This window comes from Rhinopithecus roxellana, chromosome 6 (assembly GCF_007565055.1).
Source record: "Rhinopithecus roxellana isolate Shanxi Qingling chromosome 6, ASM756505v1, whole genome shotgun sequence".
NCBI lineage: Eukaryota > Metazoa > Chordata > Mammalia > Primates > Cercopithecidae > Rhinopithecus > Rhinopithecus roxellana.
The window spans coordinates 97,570,714-97,594,927 of record NC_044554.1 but is presented as its reverse complement, the minus strand read 5'-3'; the positions used below and the strand labels follow the sequence as shown (position 1 = coordinate 97,594,927).

The 24,214-nt window shown below is 48.5% G+C and overlaps 1 protein-coding gene across 2 annotated transcripts; it reads right to left on the bottom strand.

The window, feature by feature from the left end:
- Nucleotides 1-643: 643 nt before the first annotated feature.
- On the bottom strand, nt 644-24,047 carry BCL7B (BAF chromatin remodeling complex subunit BCL7B). 2 transcript variants are annotated; one of them, XM_030933387.1, is made up of 6 exons: nt 23,807-24,022; nt 18,838-18,913; nt 7,754-7,856; nt 4,188-4,358; nt 2,221-2,300; nt 644-1,684 (listed from the first exon to the last, which is right to left on the bottom strand). In XM_030933387.1, exons 1-6 carry the CDS (start codon nt 23,896-23,898, stop codon nt 1,592-1,594), a joined length of 615 nt encoding a protein of 204 aa, XP_030789247.1. In that variant the 5' UTR covers nt 23,899-24,022; the 3' UTR covers nt 644-1,591. The 2 variants fall into 2 exon arrangements, with proteins under 2 accessions (XP_030789247.1, XP_030789248.1); XM_030933388.1 differs by lacking the exon at nt 7,754-7,856 and adding an exon at nt 7,887-7,983 and having other exon boundaries at nt 645-1,684; nt 23,807-24,047.
- Nucleotides 24,048-24,214: the final 167 nt, after the last annotated feature.

Sequence of the window (24,214 nt, the reverse complement as noted above, 5' to 3'; positions counted from 1 at the left end):
AGGGATGGAATTTGGTTTTGTTTTTTTGAGATGGAGTCTCGCTCTGTCACCCAGGCTGCAGTGCAGCGGCGCAATCTTGGCCCACTGCAACTTCCACCTCCCAGGTTCAAGCAGTTGTTATCTCAGCCTCCCAAGGAGCTGGGAATACAGGTGCCTGCCGCCATGCCTGGCTAATTTTTATATTTTTAGTAGAGACAGGGTCTCACCTTACTTGTCAGGCTGGTCTCGAACTCCTGAGCTCAGGTGATCCACCCACCTCGGCCTCCCAAAGTGCTAAGATTATAGGTGTAAGCCACCACGCCTGGCCTGGCTGTTATGTTTTAATTTTAAAATATTGTTTAGATAGAGATAGGGTCTTGCTATGTTGCCCAGACTGGTCTCAAACTCCTAGCCTCAAGTGATCCTCCTGCCTCGGCCTCCCAAAGTGCTGGGATAAAAAGTATGAGCCACTGCGCCCAGCAAGAAGCATAATTTGAACTACGTGACAGCTTCAAAGGGAGGCTGGAAATCACTGTCATGAAGTCCACACTGTGGGAGTGAAAGGATGGGCAGGCCCAGCCCACAGTGATCCCACAAGCACTCAGACACCACCGCCACCCAACTGCTGCAACCTTCAAGAACGAAGCACTCAGATACCAACAGGACATATTTCAAATAGTTTAATTTTAAAAATATTCTATTCAGTGCTAAAATATGTCTTCACTCACTGTTGCCCATTTCCATTTTCTTAAACTTTTTTGAAACAAAAAATAAAATCACAAAGTTCAATTCAACATGCAGATTTCAAAGAAAAGGGAGCTTTCTAGAAACTGAGCTGAAGGGGTACTGTGGGGGATGGGTACTGTTGTCAGAACCTCAAATTCTTGCTGGGGCAGTTTGTGGCAAGAGGCAGGGATGTTGGAATGACAGGTACAGGTGAGAACAAAGAAAGCTGTGTGTGCGGACGTGTGTGCTGAGGGCAGGGGATGGGGACGGCGGCCACAAAGGACTGTCAGCAGCTAGGGTGCCCGTGAGAGGCAGGACCACCTCAGGCATGGGCGGAACTGGCAGGACAGCAAGAAATCTAGACAGACTCTCTGCCCTTGTGTGGAGAAAAGCCCTTCCCTTCCCTCCAACGTCTCTACCCAGTCCTTCTCCAACAGCAGCCTACAGGGCCCCCAGTCCTAGGGGAAAGTCCGGGAGTCTACAGTCTCCATTCAAGTTCAAGTAACCCGAGGCGCACACTCTTCTAGAGGGTGCCTTCCACATCTCTCTCTTCTCGCAGAAGCTGCCAGCAGCTCTGTCCAGAGATTCTGGAGCAGAGACTGCTGCCTGCAGGTGACAGATGAATCTTGGGGTGGCCGATGCTCCAGCCAACTTGGGGTGCAAAAAAGACATGAGCGCTCCTCTTCTCAGGAGCCAGTAGACACAGGTGCCAGGGACGGGAAGATGATGCTACAGCCCCAAGTCCTACGCCAGCCTTCCAGCCCGGAAGGCTTATGTGTGCAGGCTCTCGACCCCAGTGCTTGTCCTTACCCCAGCAACGCAGCGCGGCCAGAACCAGAATGCAATAAATAGAGGCAGGGTCAGGAGGCGGAGGGCCAAGACAGTGCTAGCTTTCTGACGCCGTCTGCGGCACTGTGGGTTGGTCCACACAGAAGCGCTTCAGGGGTGGGGCACCTGAGTCTTCCTCTTCCTCGACGACCTAGGGGCAGGCAGAGCATGGAATGCCAGGGCCAGCCCTCCCAACCAGAACCTTCCCACCACCATTATAATGGGATGCCCACCCTGCTCCTTCCAGCAGATGATCAAACTTCCTCCCCTGCCTACAACCTCGGGACTCATTTCCAGCGCTGCAGATCCAAGCCCACATCCAGTCTTTCCTGGTTTTTTGACTTAGAAACTGGGAAGCCTGGCCAGCACAGTGGCTCACACCTGTAATCCCAGCACATTGGGAGGCTGAGATGGGCAGATCACTTGAGCTCAGGAGTTCGAGACCAGCCTGGCCAACATGGTGAAATCCCGTCTCTACTGAAAATACAAAAATTAGCCGGGTGTGGTGGTGGGCGCCTGTAATCCCAGTTACTCAGGAGCCTGAGACAGGAGAATCACCTGAACCCGGGAGGCGGTGGAGGTTGCAGTGAGCCAAGATTGTGCCACTGCACTCTAGTCTGGGCAACAGCGAGACCCTGCCTCAAACCAAACAAATGAAAAACTAGAAACCCCAAAGTGACTGCTTACCTGTGTCTCTAGTGGAACTGGTTCTTCCTTGGTGAGGGTGGGAGGTTCATCAGCCACTTCCGAGGAGGGCAGGGAGGGCTCTGAAAAGGCAGCAGGGTCGGCCTGAGGCAGAGGTCCCCTGAGGCCTGGACCTGGGGGAGCTTCCTTAGAGCTGTGTGGAGGTGGCTTGGTGAGGAGGGGAGAATACTGGCCTGAGAAGCAAACATTCATTCAGGGCCCAGCTGGACCAGGTCACAGCCATGAATGGTGGAAGGGCAAAATACTGCTAGACTGCAGAGGGCCATCTCTGCTGGGCTGGAGATATCTGGAACCCACAAATCCGCTCATCTTGTCATCCTCCAGCCCAAACATTATGACTCTAACTCAATCTCCCAGTTTTCTGAGAGTTGCTGTGAGGACTAGATGAAGTAATAAACACAGGAGCTAAGAACAGTGCATGCCAAATAGTAAGAACACAATAAATATTAACTACAATTGGCATTTCCCATGGAGAAACAAGTTCCATTTTGTAGTTGGCTGTTAATGGGTCACAGCACAGGAAAGCTAACAAGGGCCTAAGACACATCTATATATCTATATTATAACAAGAAACCTGGGTCGGGCATGGCGGCTCACGCCTATAATCCCAGCTACTCTGGAGGCTGAGGTGGGAGGATCGCTTGAGCCCAGGAGTTCAAGACCAGCCTGGGCAACATAGTAAGACTCCATTTCTACAAAAAATTAAAAGATAGCCAGGCATGGTGGCACAGGCCTACAATCCTACTACTAGGGAGTCTGAGGCAAGAGGATCACTTGACCCCAGGAGTTCAAGACTGCAGTGAGCTAAGAATCAGCCACTGCATTCTAGCCTAGGCAACAGAGCAGGACCCTATCTCTTAAAAAAAAAAAAAAAAAAAAGGAAAGGAAAAAAATTTAGCAGGATGTGATGCAGACAGCAAAAATGCTGAAGACAGAAGGACTTAAAGTGACATTCATTCCAACAGTAACTAGACGGCCATGTGATCTTAGACAAGCGATTTAACCTTTCACTCTGTTTTTTTTTGAGATGGAATCTAGGTCTGTCGCCAGGCTGGAGTGCAGTGGTGCAATCTCGGCTCACTGCAACCCCTGCCTCCTGGGTTCAAGTGATTCTCCTGCCTCAGCCTCCCGAGTAGCTAGGATTACAGGCATGTGCCACCACACCTGGCTAAGTTTTGTATTTTTAGTAGAGATGGGGTTTTACCATGTTGGTCAAGCTGGTCTCTAACTCTTGACCTCAGGTGATCCACCCGCTTCGGCCTCCCAAAGTGCTGGGATTACAGACGTGAGCCACCATGCCAGGCATTTTTTTTTTTTTTTTTTTTGGAGATAGAGTCTCACTCTGTTGCCCAGGCAAGAATGCACTGGTGTGATCCCAGCTCACTGCAACCTCTGCCTCTTAGGTTCAAGCGATTCTTCTGCCTCAGCCTCCAGAGCAGCTGGGCTTACAGGCACATGCCACCATGCCCAACTAAATTTTTTATGTTTTTAGGAGAGACACGGTTTTGTCATGTTGGTCAGGCTGGTCTTGAACTCCTGGCCTCAAGTGACCCGCTCACCTAGACCTCCCAAAGTGCTGGGATTACAAGTGTGAGCCACCGTGCCCAGCCCAATTTAATCTTTCTAAGCCTTGAATGATCATTTTCCTCATCTGTAAAAGAAGACAATAGCTGCCACCTCACAGGATTTTTAAGAGAATTATAACAGGTGTCAAATACCCAAGTTCCTTCCAAAGCCTGGCACTCAACTCTAATGCTTGTTTTCTCCCTTCACTCTGTGAAAGGGGAAAATATAATCATTCCTCAAAATATCCGAAGCTGGTGAGAAAGGGCTTGGTGCCGCCTGGCTCTGAAGCGCTCTCTCGAGCCTGTTACTCTCAAGATGAGACGCAACAAGAGCAGGAAGCAAGGCCCTTCTAGGAAACTCATCCTGGGCCAACCACGACTCACCCTCCAGGATCTCCTGGCCCAGGGTTGGGGGCTGGGAGTCATCCGTGCGGAAGTCGGAGGTGTGTGCTGGGCTCAGGGACTCACTCTGCTGGGGGCTGGGGCTTGAGTTGGTGCTGCTGTCCACCTTCAGCTGATAGACGTCAGACACAGAACTCTGGTTGCTGTTTTCATCTGAAAACCAAACAGAACAAAGGCAGCAGCTGAGTGTGGTCATTCTCCTCAAGAGGAACTCTGGACAGCCAAGGGCCTGGCATCACTTTAGGCAGTCAAGTATACAACTGAGCATAATAATCATTGTGCCCGGCCTACATGACATAGATTATAAGTACCAGAGGCAGCCAGAATCTTTATGTTTATGCAACATTACACTTCGGGAAGGTCAGGATATGCTTATTAAATGCTTCTTTATTATCCACTGATTGCAGCTTGTGGAAGGGAGGGGTGTAGCTGTGTCTCTGGTCAGTACTTCTCAATCCTTCTCACATCACAAGATGTGTAGAAAATGACATTTAGGCCGGGCGCGGTGGCTCAAGCCTGTAATCCCAGCACTTTGGGAGGCCGAGACGGGCGGATCACGAGGTCAGGAGATCGAGACCATCCTGGCTAACACGGTGAAACCCCGTCTCTACTAAAAAAAAAAAAATACAAAAAAACTAGCCGGGCGAGGTGGCGGGCGCCTGTAGTCCCAGTTACTCGGGAGGCTGAGGCAGGAGAATGGCGTAAACCCGGGAGGCGGAGCTTGCAGTGAGCTGAGATCCGGCCACTGCACTCCAGCCCGGGCGACAGAGCGAGACTCCGTCTCAAAAAAAAAAAAAAAAAAAAAAAAAAAAAAGAAAATGACATTTGTCAGGCACCCTTGGGCACCTGAAGGAGGCTGGTGGTGTCTGAAGGTGGTGAGCTCAGGCTTCAGCTGCCTGACTGCCCCAAGGACTGACAGATTAGCACCTGGGAGTTCTGCCTGAAGGCTTAAAGTCACCACCAAATTTCAAAACTTAAGAGTTACCAGGCCGAGTGCGGTGGCTCACACCTGTAATCCCAGCACTTTGGGAGGCCAAGGTGGGAGGATCACTTGATGTCAGAAGTTCGAGACCAGCCTGGCCAACATGGTAAAACCATCTCTACTGAAAATACAAAAATTAGCTGGGCATGATGGCACGCGCCTGTAATTCCAGCCACTTGGGAGGCTGAGGTGGGAGAATCGCTTGAACCAGGGAGGTGAAGGTTGCAGTGAGCTGAGATTGCATCACTGCACTCCAGCCTGAGTGACACAGCGAGACTCCATCTCAAAAAATAAAAATAATAATTTTAAAAAAAGAAAAAAGTAAGAGTCACCAATGCCTTCCTCTGCTGCACCTACAGCAGTCAGTCACCAAAGTGTTTCCCCTCCTGCTCTGGTATCATTTATGCTCATTCCTTCCTCTCCTACTGCTTCAGTTCAAGCCTCCTCATCTCTAGCCTGGCCTCCTGCAACAGCCACCTACGTCACTGCCCTGCCTCCAGTCTCATGTACCTTAAACTGAACTGCAAACCACTTCCAGAGAGACCTTTCTAAACCCTTTGACGCTCCACTGCTGCCTAAGGGAGAAATGTCATACCCAGTATAGTTTTTTTTTTTTTGGAAACAGAATTTCGCTCTTGTTGCCCAGGATGGAGTGCAATGGCACGATCTTGGCTCACCACAACCTCTGCCTCCCGGGTTCAACCGATTCTCCTGCCTCAGCATCCTGAGTAGCTGGGATTACAGGCTTGTGCCACTACGCCCGGATAATTTTGTATTTTTATTAAAGACAGGGTTTTACCATGTTGGCCAGGCTGGTCTCGAACTCCTGACCTCAGGTGATCCGCCTACCTCAGCCTCCCAAAGTGCTGGGATTACAGGCGTGAGCCACTATGCCCGGCCATACCCAGTACTTCTTAGGACAGGCACGAGTTGGCCTTGTTGAAACATAGGAAGTCCTTTCTGATCTCTGGCCTCAGTGCCTGCTGTTCTCCCACAAGAGAACTGTTCTCCCACAGCATCCTCAGCTCCAGGCAGGCTGGACCCTTACCCAAAAGCTTCGTCACACATGGGTGCTTCTGCCCAGCTATTCCTTGGCTAGGCTGCCTTCTCTTGTCTTGGAAAGCCCCAGACCTCCCAACACAGTCCAGACATCACTTCCTCCACAGAACCCTGCCTCCCTGGCTCGCATGGGTGGAAATGACCAACCTCTCTTACTCTCCCATGATAGCCCATGCACGCTTGCATTTACCATTTCGCACACGTGCGTCCTCCCGTGAGCCTCTGTGGACAGGCTCTGTAGCTCACTTGTCCTTGATTCCCAGTGCAACGCACAGTACCTGCATACAGTTCATGGTATTTACTAAATGAAAAGGAGGAGATGGTGGCCAGACTGAGGAAATGGAGGTTCATATGTCTCCCAGAGCTTTCTGACTACTGAACACACATCGGTGTTCCCTTTCCAACAGCATATGGTTGACCTTGGTGGGGCCTGGGAAAGAGGTGGGGAAGGGATAACTACACACTGGGTTAGCTCAAATCTGGTTTTGAAGAGAAAGTCATAAACTCACGCTAGTCTTGACTCCTACAAAGACCTTTAATACCCACACTAAAATGGAAGTAGCATTTTGTTACCAAATGAATAAAGCTGTCACTTTTGAACTTAAACAAAACACTGTTCCTCCCTGAGCATCCGTTTCCTTAAATAGGGATGCTAATAACTGCCTGGTTTATATCACAGGCTGATACATGGGTAAAAATGAGACAGTAAAGTAAAAGTGCTTTGTAGACAGTACCTAGCAGGTAAACGTAAAAGGCAGTATCATGACTATAGTGCTGACCCAGCGGGATTGGTTTAGGAGGCAGAACATGTCCAAACAGTGGGTAAGCAAAAGCTTTGGCTTTGGGTAGCCCTCTCTAAGCCACTATCACAAAACATACAGTCTAGGCCAGGTGCAGCGGCTCTTGCTTGTACCTTGGAAGGCCAAGGCCGGAGGACTGCTTGAGGCCAGGAGTTCAAGGCCAGCCTGGGCAACATAGCCAGACTCTATCTCTACAAATAATAAAAAATGAAGTACAATCTAAAAAAAAAAAAAAGCTTCTGATTCAGACAACCAGGACCTGACACGGAGTCTGTCATTTACAAGTTATGTAACTTCAGACATGTAACTTAACCTCTCTGAGCCTCAGTTTCCTTCACTGGAAAACGAGGATCCCATTATCTATCTTGCAGTGTTACCGTGAAGTTTAAATGAAAAGATTTAGGTCAAGTGCCTAGCAAAATACCAGCGAAAAAGCAGGCACTGAATTGATACACAGAATTCTTTTTTTTTTTTTGAGACGGAGTCTCACTCTGCAGCCCAGGCTGGAGTGCAGTGGTGCGATCTCGGCTCACCACAACCTCCACCTCCTGGGATCAAGCAATTCTCCTGTCTCAGCCCCGCGAGTAGCTGAGATTACAGGCGCGCGCCATCACGCTCAGCTAATTTGTTGTATTTTTAGTAGAGACTGGGTTTCACCATGTTGGCCAGGCTCGTCTTGAACTCCTGATCTCAGGTGACCTGCCCACCTCGGACTCCCAAAGCGCTGGGGTTACAGGCGTGAGTCACTGCACCCGGCCAAGCACCCGGCCAATTCTTCTTATTAATGCATTCATCCAAGTTTTTGTTCTCCTGCAAGGAAGACACAGAGATGCAACTCACCCTGGAATTCAAGAAGGAGAGAGGAATTGGCTGAGGCATCAGAGGGAAAGCCATTAGGTTCTCGGGCTGCTGAACTGTTCGATTTTGACTTTTCTTTCTAGAAAAGGAAAAAAAGAGGAATATGACAGAGCCAAGCAGGAGACTCACAGAGAGGGAGGAGGGTGCTATGTGACAGACCACAGAGGTCTGGATTAGGACTGAACAGAAAAAATGACAGCAGCGTGAGAATCCAAGGACCCAAAGAAAAACAGAATCCTGGACAAGGCACTTCTCCTCAAGCCTCAGAAAAAATGAACCCTTCTAGCAGGAATATCATGAATCACAAGCAACAGGCAGATATATACACTTCAACTAGTGTATAGTATCCCTCTCCTGCCCTGATCAAACTGCTCAGGCAACCCTTCTCTATACGAAAGGGCAAGAAATACAAAACACTCATTTGAGAAAGATTCCTGTTTCAGTAGCCGAATGGGAAAAAAAGTGAGAGGCGGAGGAACCTCGTGTAACGCAGTGACAGGACAAATGGGCCCGGGCTAGCTCTATTCCTAATCCGTCAGCCTCATCCATTCAAAATGATCACCCCGGCCGGGCGCAGTGGCTCATGCCTATAATCCCAGAACTTTGGGAGGCCAAGATGGATGGATCACCTGAGTTCAGGAGTCCGAGACCAGCCTGGCCAACATTGTGAAACCCTGTCTCTACTAAAAATACAAAAAGCAGCCAAGTGTGGTGGCACGTGCCTGTAATCCCAGCTACTTGGGAGGCTGAGGCAGAAGAACTGCTTGAGGTGGAAGTTGCAGTGAACCAAGATGGCACCACTGCACTCCAGCATAGGCTACAGAGCGAGACTTCATCTAAAAAAAAATTAAAATAAAACAATAAATAAATAAATAATAAAAATACAAAAATTAGCCTGGCGTGGTGGCATGTGCCTATAATTCCGGCTACTCTGGAGGCTGAGACAGGAGAATTGCTTAAACCTGTGGGGTGGAGGCTGCAGTGAGCCGAGATTCCGCCACTTTATAACAGCTTGGGCAAAAGAGCAAAACTCCATCTCAAAAAGAAACAAACAAAAAAACCCAAAAAACAAAATGATCACCCCATGTCTATTTTTACCTATAACATTTGTTCCAAGAAAGATATAGGTTATAAGTGCAGGGCAACCACAGTGGGCAGGTAAGTACCAGCTTGCAACAAGAAAGCCAAAGGACCAGGCACAGTGGCTTATGCCTGTAATCCCAGCACTTGAGGAGGCTGAAGTGAGAGGATCGCTTGAGCCCAGGAGTTTGAGACCAGCCTGGGCAACATAGTAAGACCCCATCTCTACAAAAAATAAAAAATTAGCCACGTACGGTGGCACATGCCAATGGTCCCAGCTACTGAGAAGGCTGAGTTGGGAGGATTGCTTGAGCCTGAGAGTTCGAGGCTGCAGTGAGCTATGTGCACTCCAGCCTGGGCAACAGAGTTAGACCCTATCTCAAAAAAAAAACAAAAAAACAAAAAAAAAGCCCAGAGTAAATCCAGGCATATGAAAATGAGAGCATCCCAAAAGCCAAAAGTTTAAATCTGAGTAGCCTCAAATTTACCAGTTCATACTTTTTATACATTTCTGGTAGATGCATTGTATTAGTAACATAATTTTTGTTAATAACTCAATTTTTTTTTTTGTTTTTTTTTTTGAGACGGAGTCTCGCTCTGTCGCCCGGGCTAGAGTGCAGTGGCCGGATCTCAGCTCACTGTAAGCTCCGCCTCCCAGGTTCACGCCATTCTCCTGCCTCAGCCTCCCGAGTAGCTAGGACTACAGGCGCCCACTACCACACCCGGCTAATTTTTTGTATTTTTTAGTAGAGACAGGGTTTCATTGTGTTAGTCAGGATGGTCTCAATCTCCTGACCTTGTGATCCGCCTGCCTCAGCCTCCCAAAGTGCTGGGATTACAGGCGCGAGCCACCACGCCCGGCCCATAACTCAATCTTACCTCTGGAGTAAATCAACTGCACAGTTATGGGTCCCTGTGTCCTTTCCTTCATTTTTCAGATATAATTTCGATGTAATTGCAAACACTTTACTATTACATATATTACATAAATTTCTTTTTTTTTTTATGTGAAACAAGGTCTCGCTCTGTCACGCAGGTTAGAATGTAGTGGCACAATCACGGCTCACTACAACCTCCGCCTCCTGGGCTCAAGTGATCCTCCTACCCCAACCTCCCTGAGTAGCTGGGACCACATGTGCACATCACCATGCCCAGCTAATTTTTGTAGAGACAGGATTTCATCATGTTGCTCAGGCTGGTCTCAAGCTCCTGAGGTCAAGGGATCCGCCTGCTTCGGCCTCTCAAAGTGCTGGGATTACAAATGTGAGCCACTGTACCCAATCAACATTTTTAATGGTTGCTTAATATTTCCATGATTCACTTAATCACTTCCCAAATACTGGACATTTAGTTTTGCATCTTTTATTTCTATTCCTTTTTTTTTGGAACCGGGTCTTGCTCTGTCACCCAGACTGGAGTGCAATGGTACAATCATAGCTCATCACACAGCCTTGAACCCCCAGGTGCAAGCAATCCTCCCACTTCAGCCTCCCAAGTAGCTGGGACCATAGCCACATGCCACTACGCGGGCTAATTTATATTTTATTTTATTTTTTGAGACTGAGTCTCACTCTGTCACCCAGGATGGAGTGCAGTGGTGCAATCTCAGCTCACTGCAAGCTCCGCCTGCAGTGGAGTCACCCAGGATGGAGTGCAGTGGTGCGATCTCAGCTCACTGCAAGCTCCACTGCAAGGCCTGGGCCTCCCAAAGTGCTGGGATTATAGGTGTGAGCCATTGTGCCTGGTCTGATTATTTTATTTTATCTTATCATATCTTATTTTATTATTTTATTTTGAGATGGAGTCTCGCTCTGTTGCCCAGGCTGATGTGCACTGGCTCAATCTCAGCTCACTGCAACCTCTGCCTCCCAGGTTCAAACGATTCTTCTGCCTCAGCCTCCCAAGTAGCCGGGATTACAGGCATGCGCCACCATACCCAGCTAATTTTTTGTATTTTCAGGTAGAGACAGGGTCTCACTATGTTGACCAGGCTGGTCTTGAACTCCTGACCTCAAGTGATACACCTGTCTCGGCCTCCCAAAGTGCCGGGATTACAGGTGTGAGCCACCACACCTGACCATTACTTTTACAGGTTTTTTTTGGAGCCTCACTGCTTTCAAAAAGGATGTGGCAATGTATCTGATGCACAGTTTCATATAGCACTGACGCCAACTTTTGGCTTTATCATCACTTTTTTCTGATATCTCATTTATATTATTTTAATGGTTCTGTGTTGATACAAAATTTGTATTCACTACAGGGAATTCTGAAAATACAGAAAAGGAAAATCATCTATATGACTAGCCACAATATGAACATATATTTGTGTGAACATATATTTGTGTCATAATAGGCCGGGCGCGGTGGCTCACGCCTGTAATCGCAGCACTTTGGGAGGCCAAGGCAGGTGGATCACCTGAGGACCTGAGATCAGGAGCTCGAGACTAGCCTGGCCAACATGGCGAAACCCCATCCCTACTAAAAATACGAAAATTAGCCGGGCATGGTGGCAGGTGCCTATAGTCCCAGCTACTTGAGAGGCTGAAGTAGGAGAATCACTTGAACCCAGGAGGTGGAGGCTGCAGTGAGCCAAGATCGCGTCATTTCACTCCAGCCTGGGCGTCAGGGCAAGACTGTCTCGAGAAAAAAAAAAGAAAAAGGGTCCTAATACAGCATAAACTTGCTTCCCCTCCCCACTCACCATACTATAAACATTCTCCTAACCCAATGAATAATGCTAACAAAATCTCTCTCTTTTTTTTTTAAAGAGAGATGGGGTCTCGCTATGTTGCCCAGGCTGGAGTCCAGTGGCTGTTCACAGGCACCATCATTGCACACTACAGCCTCCAGCTCCTGGGCTCAAGTGATTATCCTGTCTCAGCCTCCCGAGTAGCTGGGTCTATAGGACAGCATTACCATGCCCAACGATAACATCTTTTATCATAGTTACAAGGCTTTACAAGGTATGGGTGCACAATCACTTAGTGAATTATGTACAATCATTTTTACTTTGCTTGTAATTTTTATTATTTTTTTACTTTTTTGAGAGGGTCTCACTCTATCCCCAAGAATGGAGTGCAGTGGCATGATCATAGTTCACTACAGTCTCAAACTCCTGGGCTCAAGCAGTTCTTCCACCTCAGCCTTCCAAGTAACTGGGATTACAAGCATGTGGCACCACACCAGGCTAATTATTTTTTTGTAGAGACAACGTCTCACTGTGTTTTCCAAGGTGGTCCCAAATTCCTGGTGTCAAGAGATCCTCCTGAGTTCTGGGATTACAGGCGTGAGCCACTGCAACTGGCCTAATTTTTCTTTTTTTTTTTAACTTCTATTTTAAGTTCAGGGGTACATGTACAGGTTTGTTACATATGTTAACTTGTGTCGGGGGTTTGTTATACAGAATACTTCAGGCCGGGCGCGGTGGCTCACGCCTGTAATCCTAGCACTTTGGGAGGCTGAGGCAGGCGGATCACAAGGTCAGGAGATCGAGACCATGGTGAAACCCCGTCTCTACTAAAAATACAAAAAATTAGCCGGGCGCTGTGGCGGGCGCCTGTAGTCCCAGCTACTCGGGAGGCTGAGGCAGAAGAATGGTGTGAACCCGGGAGGCGGAGCTTGCAGTGAGCCAAGATTGTGCCACTGCACTCCAGCCTGGGGGACAGAGCGAGACTCCATCTCAAAAAAAAAAAAAAAAAAAACAGATTACTTCATCGCCCAGGTATTAAGTCTAGTACCCTAGTTATTTTTGCCGATCCTCTCCCTCCTCCTACCCTCCACCCAATAATTTTTAAATTAAACTTAATTTAATGTTTTGTAGAAACGGTATCTTGCTACATTGCCCAGGCTGGTCTAGAACTCCTGACCTCAAGTGATCCTCCCACCTTGGCCCCCCAAAGTGCTGGAATTACAGGCATGAGTCACTGCATCTGGGCAATCTTTTAAAAATATTATTATTATTTTTGAGACAGAGTCTCAATCTGTCGCCCAGGCTGGAATGCAGTGGCGTGATCTTGGCTGATTGCAGCCTCAACCTCCTGGCTTCAAGCGATTCTCCAGCCTCAGTCTCCTGAATAACTAAGATTACAGATGGGTGCCACCACACCCAGCTAATTTTTGTATTTTGGTAGAGACAGGGTTTTGCCATGTTGGCCAGGCCGGTCTCGAACGCCTGACCTCAGGTGATCCACCTGCCTCGGCCTCCCAAAATGCTGGGATTACAGGTGTGAGTCACCGTGCCTAGCCTCAAGATTTTTAAATATTATGAATAATGCCATAACACTCAACATTGTAGAAGTACCTTGAATACAGCATGACTATCTCCTGAAGATAAATTCCTAAAGGTAAAACTTCTGTATTGAAGTAATAGGTATTTTGAAAGTGGAGATATATATATATATATATATATACGACTAATGTGACCTGTACAAAGTTGGTGCCAATTTACTGTCCCAGCAGCCATGTCCCACTCTCTCGTCTCCTTCATGGTGTTTTTCTCTTTTCCATTTTTCCTAAACTAACAAATCTATGCTAGAAGACGGCACACCACTATGGACCACCATAGGGGAGATACACTGATAGACCCTCAAGAGCCCAGTTCAGCCAACACAAGCCTATGAGGAGCCCCTGGGAGGGATCAAGGGGGTTGAGTTGTGGGGAGCTGGAGGGAAAGGGGTTTTCTTCTTCTTCTTTTTTTTTTTTTTTGAGATGGAGTCTTGCTCTGTTGCCCAGGCTGGAGTGCAGTGGCGCGATCTCGGCTCACTGCAAGCTCCACCTTACGGGTTCACGCCATTCTCCTGCCTTAGCCTCCCAAGTAGCTGGGACTACAGGCGCCTGCCACCATGCCCGGCTAATTTTTTGTATTTTTAGTAGAGATGGGGTTTCACCGTGCTAGCCAGGATGGTCTCGATCTCCTGACCTCATGATCTGCCCTAGTGATCCGCCCACCTTGGTCTCCCAAAGGGCTGAGATTACAGGCTTGAGCCACCGCGACTGGCCTGGTTTTCTTTTTTTTGAGATAGAGTCTCGCTCTGTTGCCAGGCTGGAGTGCAGTGGCACGATCTCAGCTCACTGCAACCTCTGCCTCCCCAGGTTCAAGCGATTATCCTGCCTCAGCCTCCCGAATGGCTGGAATCACATGTGCCTGCCACCATGCCTGGCTCATGTTTTGTATTTTTAGTAGAGATGGGGTTTCACCATGTTGGCCAGGCTGGTCTTGAACTCCTGACCTCAGCTAATCCAACCACCTTGGCCTCCCAAACTGCTGGGATTACAGGCGTAAGCCACCGCACCTGGCCAAGGGAAGGGAGTTTTCTAGCAGCGTCTACTCCTATCTATACACAATGCCCAAGAGATTTAACTCCTTGGCCTTTGACTCCTGTGGGTAATGGCCTCACCAGAGCCAGGGCTGGATAGGGAATAAACAGTTGCTCCAGAACCACACCCCATCAACTCCATGAGTTTGGCATCCTAGAACTTCTTGGGATGGCTGTTCTCAGATAAAGGCAGAGTCCGTAGGGTTGGTGCTGGGAGGTTTCCTGGAGCCAGAGACGACAGCAGAGAGCAAAAGGGACAGGCTGAACCCCGAGGCTAACCTCGACCTCCTAAATTCATTTACAGAAAGGAAAACTACGGCTCAGGCTTCGGTCCTCCTAGTTATACATTACCAGCCAATGCAATTGAGAGTCCCAAGGGAATAAAAGGTAAGAGAACAGCTAAAACTCACCAGAGATTGGAGGAATACAGGCACCCTGATAAATAGAACAGTCTATACCAGAAGGAGCAGAAGAACTGAAATTAAACATAGATCTTCTCAGAAAGATACGGATAATATCGAAAAGTTGTTTTAGCCAGGGGCAGTGACTCATGCCTGTAATCCCAGCACTTTGGGAGGCCAAGGCAGGCAAATCACTTGAGGTCAGGAGTTCGAGACCAGCCTAGCCAACATGGTGAAACCCGTCTCTACTAAAAATAGAAAAAAATTAGCTGGGCAAGGTGGCACATGCCTGTAATCCCAGTTACTCAGGAGGTTGAGGCAGGAGAATCATTTGAACCTACAAGGTGGAGGATGTAGTGAGATGAGATCATGCCACTGCACTCCAGCCTGGGTGACACAGCGAGACTCTGTCTCAAAAAAAAAAAAAAAAAAAAAAAGTGTTTTGAGGAAGAACCAATTGAGGCAATTTGTTATGAAAAATATAATTTGCTCAAATAAAAATTAAGTGAATGAAATTAATTGAAATACATACAGCTAAATAAAAGATTAATGAGCAAAAACTGTGTTGAGAAACTCAGAATGCACCAGGAAAAGATGAGAAATGAAATGAATGAGAGAAAAGTTAAAAAATAAAGCAGGTTGCCAGGCGCGGTGGCTCATTCCTGCAATCCCAGCACTTTGGGAGGCAGAGGCGGGTAGATCACCTGAGGTCAGGAGTTCAAGACCAGCCTGACCAACATGGAGAAACTCCATCTCTACCAAAAATACAAAATTAGCTGGGCGTGGTGGTGCAAGCGCTACTCGGGAGGCTGAGGCAGGAGAATCACTTGAACCCGGTAGGTGGAGGTTGCGGTGAGCTGAGATTGTGCCTTGCACTCCAGTGGGCAACAAGAGCAAAACTCCGTCAAGGAAGGATGGAAGGGAAGGGGAAGGGAAGGGGAAGGGGAAGAGAAAGGGGAAGGGGAAGGAAAGAAAAGCAAGCAAGCAAGCAGTTGCGTGGGTGCAGTGGCTCACACCTGTGATCCCAGCACTTTGGGAGGCCAAGGCAGAAGGATTGCTTGAGGTCAGGAGTTTGAGACCAGCCTGGGCAATACAGCGAGACCCTGTCTCTACAAATAATTTAAAAGTTTGCCAGGCGTCGTGGCACGTGCCTGTAGTCTCAGCTACTTGGGAGGTGGAGACATAAGGATTTCTTGAGCCCAGGAATCGAGGCTACAGTGAACCATCATTGCACCACTGTACTCCAGCATGAGCTATGGAGTGAGACAGTCTCAAAAAAATAAAATAAAATAAAATAAACAGAAAAAAACATTTCAGAATATTTTGAGGGAATTCCTAGATTCCTAGGAGATCAAAGACAGAAGAAATGCTAAAGTTTCCAGGAAGCCAAGTGGATCACCTACAAAGACTCAAGAATGGGAATAACATCACATTTCTCAACAGCGACACTGGATGTACAATTGAGTAATAGCTTCAAAGTGCAGAAAGAAAGAAATTTTGAACCTAGAATTTCATATACAGATAAAATCAATTTTAAACATGAAAGTGAAACAAAGATATTTTCAGAAAGTTTTCCCCACAGAAGCTCTCTTTGACAAAACTCTTGAAGGATGTACTCTAGCAAAAAGAAAAACAAACGTAGAAGAAAACAGTAAGAAGTCAGTGCATGAGGCCTCTCCCATCTCTCCCCCCGCCAAAAAAAAAAAGAAAAAGAAGAAGAAAGAAAAAAAAATTAGCTGGGCACGATGGCACGTGCCTGTGATCCCAGATTCTCAGGAGGCTGAGGTGGGAGGATTGTTTGAGCCTGGGAGGTCAAGGCTCCAGTGAGCGGAGATCATGACACTGCACTCCAGCCTGGGTGACATAGTGAGATTTTTGTCTCTGGGAAAAAAATCTCAAAAATAGTAATAAAGGAAAAACTGTTTATGAATGACTAGAGAGTGGTAAGAAAAGCAAAAGTAAGAGAGTGATTACCTTTAGAGGGGCAGGAGGAAGAGGACGGGAAGAGCTACAAAGAGGTCTGCTGGGGTCTTGGCAAAGCTCTATGTTTTACACTGAGTGGTTCTCACAAGGGTGGTAGCTTTATATTTATTCATACACTGTACATTTATGTTTTATATACTTCTCTGTATGTTTTATACTTGAAATTTTAGGCCGGGCGCGGTGGCTCAAGCCTGTAATCCCAGCACTTTGGGAGGCCGAGACGGGCGGATCACGAGGTCAGGAGATCGAGACCATCCTGGCTAATACGGTGAAACCCCGTCTCTACTAAAAAATACAAAAAACTAGCCGGGCGAGGTGGCGGCGCCTGTAGTCCCAGCTACTGGGGAGGCTGAGGCAGGAGAATGGCGGGAACCCGGGAGGCGGAGCTTGCAGTGAGCTGAGATCCGGCCACTGCACTCCAGCCTGGGCGCAGAGCAAGACTCCGTCTCAAAAAAAAAAAAAAAAAAAAAAAAAAAAAAAAAAAAAAAAAAAAAAAAAAAGAAATTTTAAAAAACAATTAGAAAAAAAAGTTGGAAATAAACTGGGTATTTATTACCCAGAAAATACATAAAGGTACTCATTGCAAATAAGAAAATGCAATGCATGAGTCAAAGGTAATAATTCTACTTGTATTTACAGATACATGGAGGGTTCTCAAAACAAGGTTGGGTCAGGCATGGTGGTTCATGCCTGTCATCCCAGCACTTTGGGAGGCTGAGGCGGGCAGATTACTTGAGGTCAGGAGTTCAGGGCCAGCCTGGCCAACATGGTGAAACCTGTCTCTACTAAAAATACGAAAGTTAGCCAGGCATGGTGGCAGGCGCCTGTAATCCCAGCTACTTAGGAGGCTGAGGCAGGAGAATCGCTTGAACCTGGGAGGTGGAGGTTGCAGTGAGTTGAGCTTGCACCATTGCACTCCGGCCTGGGTGACAGAGCGGGAGTCAAAGAGAATACAAAGAGTTTCTGGCAAAACGCTGTACATATGTAAGTTTTGTTTAAAAACAAAAATACACATATGAAACAACGCTATGTATTTTCAAAGAATATGCAAGTATCCAAACAAAGATGAATCACAAAGGCCTACATCAGAATTAGAAAGATGTATATACACATGATACACACACTACAGTGGGGGGCTAATCGCATAAGAGCAAGTCTCAGCAAACTTTTTCTTAAAGGGCCAGATGATACATATTTTAGGTTTTATGGGCCATTAGGCCTCATGGCAACCACTCAATCTGTCATCGTAATTGAAAAGCACCACAGACAATAAGTAAATCAGTGGGCATAGTTATGTGTTTGGTTTTTTGTTTGAGACGAGTCTCACACTGTTGCCCTAGGCTGGAGTGCAGGGGCGAGATCTCAGCTCACTGTAACTTCTGCCTTACAGGTTCAAGCGATTCTCCTTGCCTCAGCCTCCCAAGTAGCTGGAATTACAGGTGCCCGCCAGCAAGCCCGGCTAATTTTTTTGTATTTTTAGTAGAGATGGGGGTTGCACTATGTTGGCCAAGCTGGTCTCAAACTCCCGACCTTAAGTGATCCGCCCGCCTTGGCCTCCCAAAGTGCTGGGATTACAGGCATGAGCCACCACACCCAGCCAATTATGTTCTAATAGAAATATACTGACAAACGTAAGGAATACGCCAGGGTTGTAGTTTGTCAAGCCCTGGAAAAGAGGCTTGAGTTAAGGGAAAGGAATAAAGAAGGAAAATAAAAAAGAGAGGCCTTGCATGGACCAGTAAAAGGGGTGCCTTGAAGTATTTTCCACTCAATTCCGGGAAAATAAATTCCTTTAATTAAGAGGCAATTAGGCTGGGTGCAGTGGCTCACACCTGTAATCCTAGCACTTTGGGAGGCTGAGGCAGGTGGATCACAAAGTCAGGAGTTCAAGACCAGCCTGAACATGGTAAAACCCCATGTCTACTAAAAATACAAAAATCAGCTGGGTGTGGTGGCAGATACCTGTAACCCCAGGTACTCGGGAGGCTGAGGCAGAGAACTGCGTGAACCCGGGAGGCGGAGGTTGCAGTGAGCCAAGATCATGCCACTGTACTCCAGCCTGGGCGACAGAGCGAGACTCCGTCTCATAAAAAAAGAGGCAATCAAATAAAGAAACAAACAAAATGGTACCTTTTGATTTTCATCCACACTTACCTCTTTGCTGTCTGTCACAGGAACCCACTTAAATATCCTCAGGGACGTGTCACCCACAGTCACCCACTTCTTCTCCCTAAAAGAAAGACACTTCTTAGAACCGATAAAACAATGCAATGTGTTTTCTGCTCATCACTTGTGCTTTTCTACTACTCAGCAGATCACTCCTTCAATCTGGAATCCTTCTGAACTTCCTCTTGATGGGGTACGGTAGCTCACACCTGTAATCCCAGCACTTTGGGAGGCTGAGGCAGGAGGATCGCTCAAGCCTAGGAGTTTGAGAACAGCCTGGGCCATTTAGCGAGACCTCATCTCTAAAAAAAAATACAGGGCAGGCGCAGTGGCTCACATCTGTAATCCCAACATTTTGGGAGGCCGAGGTGTGCAGATCGCTTGAGGTCAGGAGTTTGAGACCATCCTGGTCAATATGGTGAAACCTTGTCTCTACAAAAAAATATACAAAAAGTAGCTGGGCGTGGTGGCGTGTGCTGGTAATCCCAGTTTACTCGGGAGGCTAAGGTGGGAGGATCCCTTGAATCCAGGAGGCAAAGGCTGCAGTAAACTGAGATCACGCCACCACACTCCAGCCTGGGCAACAGAGATCCTGTCTCAAAAAAAAAAAAAAAAAGATGTGGGACATAAGGCTGGAAGGTAGCACACACAGCACCATATTCTTTTTTACTTGCATGTCAGTTACGTTGGCTGCTTTTCTCTTTACCAAATATATGAGTTCTATTACTACTTTCCTTTGTTTTAGTGAGACAGCGTCTCGTTCTGCCTCCCAGGCTGGAGTGAAGTGGCACAATCATAGCTCACTGCAGCCTTGACCTCCTGGGCTCAAGCGATCCTGCCACCTCAGCCTCTTGAGTAGCTGGGACTAGAGGCACATGCCACCACACCCAGCTACATTTTTATTTTTTGGAGAGACGGCGGGGAGGGGGGGATCTCTCTTTGTTGCCCGCGCTGGTCTTGAACTCTTGGCCTCAAGCAATCTGCCCACCTTGGCCTCCCAAAATGCTGGGATTACAGGCGTGAGCCACTGCACCTGGCCTACTTAGTTTCCAGTTAAAGGTTCTTCCAAGGGACAGACAATCCCAGGAGAGACACCTGCTGCTGGGGGGTACGCCGTGGTGGGTGTGAAAAGTTAGATCCTTTCCCTTTCTGGGTTACTAAGACTGCATAAAGAAAAAGAAAACTAGTCTAAAGAAATTTTTTAAATTTCAACTTTGAAGTTCCAAAGCTTTGTAGAAATCCTTTTGTCTCCTGCTGTGTTCCAAAGGGGTAAAAATGGCAGAGTTTATCAGTCCACTACACTCATGAAATAAGCAAAGGGACAAGAGGGATAAAAGTCTTGCACAAGGTCACTCTCTAAATGACTAAGGACCCCCAACTATCTACACCAGATTAGAATGCCACTGTTCTGAGCTTGCCCACAGAGCACCTTCGAGGTCTGCAAACAAATGTGTGGAGGAGACAGAACAAAGGAAATGCTCTATTTTGTGTGTGTGTGTGTGTGTGTGATACGCTCTCCCTCTGTCACCCAGGCTGGAGTGCAATGGCGTAATCACCGCTCATTGCGGCCTCAAAATCCCAGGCTCAGGTGACTCTCCCATCTCAGCCTCCCAAGTAGCTGGGACTACAGGCCACCATGCCCAGCTAATTTTTTGTATTTTTAGTAAGGACAGGGTTTCACCATGTTGCCCAGGTTGGTCTTGAACTACTGGGCTCAAGCGATCCTCTTGCTTCAGCCTCCCAAAGTGCTGGGATTATAGGCATGAGCCACCATGCCCAGCCTCTCCTTCATTCCAAGAAGGTTATTCCCTAAGCATTCCAGGCAGAGAACGAATCTGCTTATTGTAAGGTCCACTGATACCTTAAGAGGTGCTTGCTGTCAGTAGGAACAAGGGCCAAATGCAGAGAACTGCTTTGTCACAGATCTGAGCCAACTTCTCAAAGGGTCAAGTCCAAATGTGAAGTCACAAAAAAGCAAAAAAAAGTAACTGCTGTTGTAATTGTTGATGTTCTTCAGCAAATGATGACGTAATAGGGCCAGGCACAGCGGCTCACGCCTGTAATCCCAGCACTTTGGAAGGCTGAGGTAGGTGGATCACTCGAGCCCAGGAGTTCGAGACCAGCCTGGGCAACATGGTGAAATCCTGTCCTCACTAAAAATACAAAAATTAGCCGGGCATGGTAGCACACACCTGTAGTCCCGACTACTCAGGAGGCTGAGGCGAAAGAATTGCTTGAACCCCAGAGGCAGAGGCTGCAGTGAGTCAAGATCACACCACTGTACTCCAGCCTGGGCAACAGAGCAACACTGGGTCTCAAAAAAAAAAAAAAAAAAAAGACATACTGGGAGTGTAACGAGACTGTGATGTAACAGAAGGAATGAATTGAAGTCTTAGAAAATAACTAGAATTCCTGAACAGACCACTCCATTTTCTCATTTATTCAACCAATTAGTCTACAACAGGCTGTGCTAGGACCTGGCGATGCAGAGAACAAGATCCATGGTCCCTGCCCTCGCAGACCCTGTCTTATATCTGGAAACAGACATGAATAGCTCAATTCAAGATCAGTCACTTAATCATTAGGTTTAACCATATCAAATTGCCATTTTTGTAGGCTAATTAGCCAAATACAGGAGACCAGATGCAGTGGCTCACATCTGTAATCCCAGCACTTTGGGAGGTCGAGGTGGGAGGACCACTTGAAGTCAGGAGTTCAAAACCAGCCTGGCCAACATGGCGAAACCCAGTCTCTACAAAAATACAAAAATTAGCTGGGTGTGGTGGTGTACACTTGCAATCAGCTACTCAGAAGGCTGAGGCAGAATTGCTTGAACCTGGGAAGCAGAGGTTGCAGTGAGCCGAGATTGCACCACTGCACTCCAACCTGGGTGACAGAGCAAGACTCTGTCTCATGAGTCCATCTAATACAATCGTGGAAAGTTCTGTGAAGGGGACTTGATCTAGATTGGGAATCTCAAGTGGTGAACCTACGGAAGCAACTTTTGAGCTGTGCTAGGAGTTAACTCGGCAAGAGGGAGGAGAAAAGAGAGGAAGAAGAATGCCAGGCGGTAGGTAGAGCAGAGTGACTTCACTGGAAAGACGGTGGGCATCCTGGGAAAGAGCCAGCCAAGTGAGGTAGGAAGGAAGGCCTTCTTCGGTATTTATCCTAAAAGCAAGAAGGGAACCACTGAAGCATTACTAGGGGTGCTAGGATAAGATGCACATTTTACATATTTTTTACAGATGGGGTCTCGCTGTGTTGCCCAGGCTGGAGTGCCATGGCAGGATCATAGTTCACTGCAGCCTCAACTCCTGGGCTCCAGCGATCCTCCCACCACAGCCTCCCAAATAAAGCTGTGCACTTTAAGATCACTCTGTAACTCGGAAGAGAGAAAAATAGCATCACTTGGTGCCAGTGAACAGATTGGGGAATGAGCAAGAGCAGCAGAGAGAGAAGGGAGGCTGGTACAGAGTTCCAGGTGACAGAGGATGGCCCTTCAGGCTAGCCTGCTAGGGGCGGGGGGTCAAAAATGGGCAGAAGAGAAGGGTGTGCCTGTTCTCAGGTTTCACCAAAATCTCAGAGGATTAAAGGTGGACGAGGAAAACCATCAGTAAATTAAACTATTTATACGGAAACCCAACTATATATGAAGCCCTCATACATAAAAAGAGAAGGAACTTCCCTCTTGTGGGGAAATGGACAGATAAACACACAAGTAAAGGCCAATGTACCAATGATCTTAAAGGGAGTAAAGGGTGAGGGGTGGGAGACGTTAAGGAAGGCTTCCTGGCGGGAGGTAACATCTACTTGAACTTTTATTTTTTTGTAGAGACGGGGTCTCACTATGTTGCCCAGGCTGGTCTCAAACTCCTGGCCTCAAGCGATCCACCCGCCTCAGCCTCCCGAAGTGCTGGGATTACATGCCTGAGCCACCTCACCTAGCCATACTTGGGTTTTTAATTATTGGTAGTAATTGGCTATAGAAAAGAGTTAACGAAGTTGGCTGTGAAAGTTTAATGTGCTGACTCTGATACACACCGATACAGTGTGTATCAGAGATCCGGATACAAAACAGGTGCTCAACCGGCGTCTTCCATGCACATTTTAGACATGGGGTCTCTCGCCGCAGCCCAGGCTGGAGTGCCGTAGCATGACCATAGCTCACTGCAGCCTCCAACTCCTGGGTCCCAGCAATCCTCCCACCACAGCCTCCCAAGTAAGGATGTGCACTTTAAAAAGACCACTGCTACTCGGAAGTGAGAAAAATAAAATCACTCAGTGCAGACGATGAACGGACTGGGGAATGAGCAAGAGCAGAAGCAGAGAAATTAAAGGGAAGCTGGTACACAGTTTGCAAAGGACTCTCCTGACAGCCGGCAGGGCAGCAAGAGAAAATGCCTACCAAGCTCGCGGCGCAGGGGCCAGGTTCTGGGGGATAGTGAGGGGTTTCCCTTTGGATGACACCAGGCTTCCTCCCTTAACAGATAGACTAACCCATAAACTCACCCAACTTCAATGCCTGAATACGCAGAGCTCTCAGCCTGGCGGGTTGAAATCACTCCAGGGATACTCGATATTATCAAGCGCCAGCTTGGAAACGCAGGCGGGGCCAAAGCCCAGGAAGAGTGGAGGGCAGGTCCCCGGCTGGGCCGGGCGCGGGAACACCGAGGCCAGGCGGCCCCGGCACGGGCCGGAAGCCGGCATCCCCTCCCGGGCACCGCGCGACCGCAGCCGTAGCAGGTGGGCGGGCCCGCGAACTGGGCGGCCCGCTGATTGGCCGCGGCCGGCGCGCCCTCTGACCTCACGCCGACGCCAGCTACGCCCTCCTCCCGTCTTCTCCCGCGTCCCCCTCCCCCAGCGCCGGCAGGTCGGCTCCCACCCGAGTCGCCAGTCCCGCGCTCCTCAGGGCCTGGACCCGCGACCCCCGCCAGACCCCTAAGCTCCGGCCCCTCACCATTTCCGCACTTTCTCGATGGCCGCCATCACCTTCTTGATGTCGTCTTTGGCCCGGCTGCGGGTCTCCGCCCGGACCGACCGGCCCGACATGGCGGCGGCGGGAGCGGCGGGGGCCGGGGCACTGCTCCCAAGACACCGGGTATCACGCGCCGCCGCCCGCCCGCCGCCGCCGCCGCCGCAGCGTCACCGCGGCCGTCGCCCCCTCTGTGCGCGCGTGCGCGAGGAAGCGCGCGCACCCTCCCGCCCCTTGGGGCTCGCGGCCTCAGCGCGCCTGCGCGCCCCGCCCGGGGCGTCCCTCCTGAGCGCCCAGGGAGTTCCCTGAGCCCCCCCACCCGGGCCAGGGTGCGAGGCGGGCCGGGCGCACGTGCTGTGGTCAGGGCGAGGTGTGAGGTGCTGCCGGTGGGCA

Coding starts and splice junctions, on each gene's coding strand:
- BCL7B (XM_030933387.1), bottom strand. CDS start 23,898: ATGTCGGGCCGGTCGGTCCGGGCGGAGACCCGCAGCCGGGCCAAAGAC. Junction 7,857..18,837: donor CTGTGACAGACAGCAAAGAG/GTAAGTGTGGAT, acceptor TCTTCCTTGCAG/GAGAACAAAAACTTGGATGA. Junction 4,359..7,753: donor CAGCGCTTTGGGAGTCCGAG/GTGGGCAGGTCA, acceptor TTTGGTTTTCAG/ATGAAAACAGCAACCAGAGT.